Source organism: Vicia villosa, linkage group LG5 (genome assembly GCF_029867415.1).
Source record: "Vicia villosa cultivar HV-30 ecotype Madison, WI linkage group LG5, Vvil1.0, whole genome shotgun sequence".
NCBI lineage: Eukaryota > Viridiplantae > Streptophyta > Magnoliopsida > Fabales > Fabaceae > Vicia > Vicia villosa.
The window spans coordinates 27,715,963-27,721,111 of NC_081184.1; the positions used below are offsets into that span (position 1 = coordinate 27,715,963).

At 35.3% G+C, this 5,149-nt stretch overlaps 1 protein-coding gene across 1 annotated transcript; it reads left to right on the forward strand.

Moving 5' to 3' along the window:
• Positions 1-3,735: 3,735 nt before the first annotated feature.
• On the forward strand, positions 3,736-4,413 carry LOC131604422 (uncharacterized). Its single transcript, XM_058876863.1, has 2 exons — positions 3,736-4,066; positions 4,178-4,413. The coding sequence occupies exons 1-2, from the start codon at positions 3,736-3,738 to the stop codon at positions 4,411-4,413; spliced, it is 567 nt and encodes a 188-aa protein (XP_058732846.1).
• Positions 4,414-5,149: the final 736 nt, after the last annotated feature.

Consider the following 5,149-nt stretch of genomic DNA (forward strand, 5'->3'; position numbering starts at 1 on the left):
TCCTCTTCCTCTTTGGCTCTCCTTCACGCTCTTCAGTTCCTCTTCTCACAGCTTCTGGTTTCCACGTTCTAATTTTTCCCTTCTCTTCTTGTTTTCCTTTATTTTATGAAAAACATAAAATTAGAAATGGGCTCTTACACAATTACACCTCCACTTTACTAATTCCACCGCATGGCCCAATGACTTAACATTTCATTATTTTTCCACATAATTCAACAAATGTTAATTCCCCATAATTAATTTAAAACTTGATTAAATTAATTAAATAAGAATTTTCGGGATGTTACAGAGCCCATATTTATAAAGATCTAAAAACCAGACCTAGTAGGTAATGAGTATCTCATTAAGCACGCCAATAATTACTAGAAAATTCCCCAACGTATTTGATACGTGTAGGGAACCCAGGCCGATTTGGCTTCTCAAGACAAGTCCATCATTAGCTGCATTTAATGCTGCACGTGCGTTGGTGCGTGATACTTGGGGTCTGTTTGGTTCAAATGAGGGGGGGGGGGGGAGAAGAGATATTTTAATGGAGGGAACGGAAGGATTTGTTTTAATTATATATATGTTTGGTTCAAACGAGGGCAAAGAAGGGGGGGATTTCGTTTAACAATATGTTTGGTTCACGGGGGGAGGGGAAAATTTTTAATAATGATTTACATTTTTATCCTTTTGATTTTATATAAGTTATACGATATTCAAAGGAGAAAATTTCATAATTTTTTTTGGAAATAATATTTGTATAATTGACTGATTAAAAAGTTATAACTTATAACATAACATTAAAAAATTGAATACACTTGATTCATATTATAACTCTCGACACAAAATCAACTATGCATTGATACACATTTTTGAATACATAAAATAAATTATAATAAAAAATAAAAAATACAGTAATTATCATTTTTATTACTAACAAAATAAAAAAAATTAAAAGTGAAAAATAATTATAATATGTTGATGGAGGCATTAGAGAAAATATTGTAACATCCGGAAAAATAATTATTTGCTTAATTTAGACATTTATGATGTTTTCTGAAATTTTTGCGTTTTGGAGCGAATTATTCGGTATTAGTTCGGGATATCGGATCGACAGTTAATCGATAATTTTAATATTTTTAGTATTAGAAATATTTATGAACTAATATTTAGCATTTTTGGAATTTTCCGAGTAATTAAGATTAGACAGGAAATATGAGACACTGAGTAATAAGTCGGTATATTAAAATAATCGGATTTTTATTTTAATGGATTATTAGTGGAAGTATTATTTTTATATTAAGTGTGGTAATAATATTGGGCTTAATTAATGACATCTCTAAGTATTAAGGGGTATACTTTGTTAGGCCCATTTGGGTATTAAATAATTAAGATAGTCTTTTTTTGAAAATAGAAGTAGAAGATAAGTAGTGTCTTCTGTAAAAAGAAAACAAAAAGGAAACCGTGAAAGAAGAAGGAGAAATAGGAAAGAGGGGTTAGGGTTTGAAGAGGAGGCCCAAAGTGTTGCTCTAAAGTGCAATTCTTCTCCAATTTTCCATTGAAACTTCTTAGAGCTACACTCAATCCAAGGTAAGGGGGAATTCTTACTACCTAAATAGAACTATGAGGGATTGTATGTAGGGTTTAGGGTATAGGTAAATTACTGTTTGTGTTTGATTTTATTTCGTACTGTTTGTTGAAATCTGAGTATATGAACTAGAATAATGCATCCTGTAGCCTTAGCCTTAGCCGTGAAAAGAAAGGAAAAAAAATAAAGATGATATATGCATACTAGTAGGTGGGGCGGTCACCCCATGATGTGAAATTAGAGTGTCCATAATCTATATCCCATGTTTGGAACTTTCTTAATAGATAGTTGGTTTTGCTTGAAAAATTGTCTATTAACCAAACACACAATGTCTATTAGAATAGGAAAAGAAACAAAGAAGATTAAGAGAGGATATGTACATACAAGTGGGGTGGTGGTCACGTGAGAATGGTGGTCTCACTCTATTTTCTTTTCTCCATGTTTTGTTTTGTAGATACAGCATATGGAGGATCTTCTTTTGGCACATTATATTTTCATTAGTAAACTTATGCATACACATATGTTTAGTTGAAATAAAAATTATTAAGTTACATGGAATAAAAATCATTGGCAGGTCTAATAGTAAATTTAAAACTAATAGAAGGTTTGATTAATTGATGGCAAGTTTAGACAATTAGAATTGATAGCAGAATAATGTTAATAGCAGTCCCAATTTAACCGATTAGCCAAATTAATAGATTTAACGGTATAATTAGTTATCCGGAATTTAATGAAAATTTATATGGTAATTAAGTTTAATTAGTAGATAAGTGTGGTTAATTTATTTTGTTGAAAACATGTTGGATAATGGTTAATATCATATTTAGTTAATTGAGATAATACTTAGGAGTTGATTGTTTTATTCGATATATCGACGAATTACAATCCTTTATGTATTTGACTAAAAGTTGTAGTTTTAAATTAAATACTTGTGTTGCGATGAATATTGTGATTATCGATATTATCTTTTTTGTATTTGTTCTGTGGGTAGCCTTAAGGTGTGAATCCTAGTGAATTTTGATATTGTATATATGTTGCTATGAAGGTGATAATCTCGTTGCTAAGATTGTGTTGTGAGCCTTTGGCTAAAGTTGAACGGTATGATTGTTGATATGTGACCCAATTGCGTTGTTGTTATTTCGTTGTCAAATCGTGGTCGTTGTATGTTTCTGCATAGCATAGCATAACATAAAGTTGAACGGTGTGATGTTGATATGTGACCGTGTTGAAGGCTTTGCCTTATGCCTCAGAATTACTGTCAATGTTCTAAGTTGGGAGTTTTACTCCAATGATACCACATGCATATGCATAGTTGAGTCGCATTCGAGTTGTTGTTGGTTGAAGTTGTTGTCTATGCATTGTGATGCTTATGTGTTGATTTGTTGAAGATGCCGATGTGTTGATAGCAAGACTATTCTTTGATGATGTTCTTTGTGTTGTTTATGTTGATGTTTTGTGAAATGGTGATTCATTTATATTCCTTACCTAGTATATGATTTATCATAATCCTATTTATATAGTTTGATATCTCACCCTTTCTGTTTGAATGTTGCCTCCACGTGGGTAACGTGCAGGTAATCCAGATGAGTAGCTGTTTCCGCTTATAGTCGAGTTTTGGGTGTCATTGCTCTGATACGTAGCACTTGGGGGGAAATGAACACTTGCTTGATGTTGTTATTTGCTTATTGAACCTTATGATGTATGTGAGGATTTGTTTGTATTGTTTCTTTTTATGATTCAAAAGATGTTATGTCTTAATTGTTGAATCATTGTGAATCTGTTGCATGTTGAACCTAAGTTTGGGTTATGCTATGAATACTATGTTATTCAAAAGTTGAGATATATGTTATGAGTTTTGTTCACTCTAATCCTGATAGTGTTATGTATTAGTTTAAAAAGCATGACAGGTTTATGTTTATGTTGAATGTGTGACATCCTGATTCTGTTGAGAATTTTTATACTCTGATATTTTCCGCATAAATGCTTGGGGTAGATTTGGGGTGTTACATTAGTGGTATCAGAGCAGGTCGGTCTTGTCCGGCCAAGTGTCAAGTCGTAGTGTAGTCTAACATTCGTGTATTGTTGTTTGTGCTAAATTGTTTTTGTGTTGTAGTGACGTTATGGCTGGGAGGAATGATGTTGCGATAGCTGCTGCTTTGGAAGCGATGGCTCAGGCTATGCAGAACCAACCGAATGCTGACGAGAATGCTGAATCTCGTAGTTTGGCGACTTTCCAAAGGGAGAATCCTCCGGTGTTCAAGGGTACGCATGACCCTGATGGTGCTCTTGATTGGTTGAAGGAGCTCGAGCGAATATTCCGTGTTATGGATTGCACTACTGCTCAGAAGGTCAGATATGGCACTCATATGCTGGCTAAGGAAGCTGATGATTGGTGGTTGGAGACCCTTGCTAGGTTGGAGTTTTCATGTGAGGAAGTCACTTGGAATGTGTTCCGTAGGGAATTTCTGAGGAAGTACTATCCTGAAGATGTTCGGGGTAAGTAAGAGATAGAATTCCTAGAGTTGACGCAAGGGAACAAGTCTGTGACCGAGTATGCTGCCAAGTTCACTGAGTTGATTAAGTTCTATCCTCACTTTGATGGCGAAGGTGCTGAATTTTCTAAGTGCATCAAGTTTCAGAATGGGTTACGCTCGGAGATCAAGAAGGCTGTGGGGTACCAAAAGATCCGTTTGTTTTCTGATTTGGTTGACAGTTGTAGGATCTTTGAGGAAGATAGTAATGCTCATCACAAGATGGTTAGTGATAGAAGGGGAAAGAATCAACAAAGCCGTGGGAAACCATATGATGCTGGTAAAGGGAAACAAAGAGTTACTCATGGTTAGAGGTCTAGTGGGGGAGATGCTCCTACTAGGATTGTATGCTTCAAGTGTGCTTCAAGTGTGGTCAGTAGAGCAATGCTTGTACTGCTGATGCGAGGAAGTGTTTCAGATGTGGTAAGATGGGACATGCAATGTCTGATTGCAAGCATAAGGACATGGTATGTTTCACGTGTGGCGAAGAGGGACACATTGGTAGCCAGTGTCCAAAGAAGAAGGCACAATCTGGTGGAAAGGTGTTTGCTTTAGCTGGGACTCCTACAGCTAGTGGAGACCGACTCATTAGAGGTATATGTTTCATTAATAGTACTCCTTTAATCACTATTATTGATATTGGTGCTACTCATTGTTTTATTGCTTCTGATTGTGTTGAAAGATTGGGTCTTATGTTGTCTTCCATGAATGGAGAGATGGTTGTCGATCTTCCAGCTAAGGGATCGGTGACTACTTCTCTGATGTGTTCAAAGTGTCCTTTGTCGATCTTCGACAAAGACTTTGTTGTTGACTTGATTTGTTTGCCGTTGAGTGGATTAGATGTGATCTTAGGTATGAATTGGTTAGAGTATAACTATGTTCATATAGATTGTTTTAACAAGTCCTTGAGATTTTCCTCTCCCGAGGAAGAAGGAGTTGGTTTGTTGACTGGTAAGCAGTTGAGGGAATTGATGCAAGACGAAGCACAAATGTTCTCGTTGATGGCGTCATTGTCTTTTGAGAATCAAGTTAGAATTGACGAGTTAAA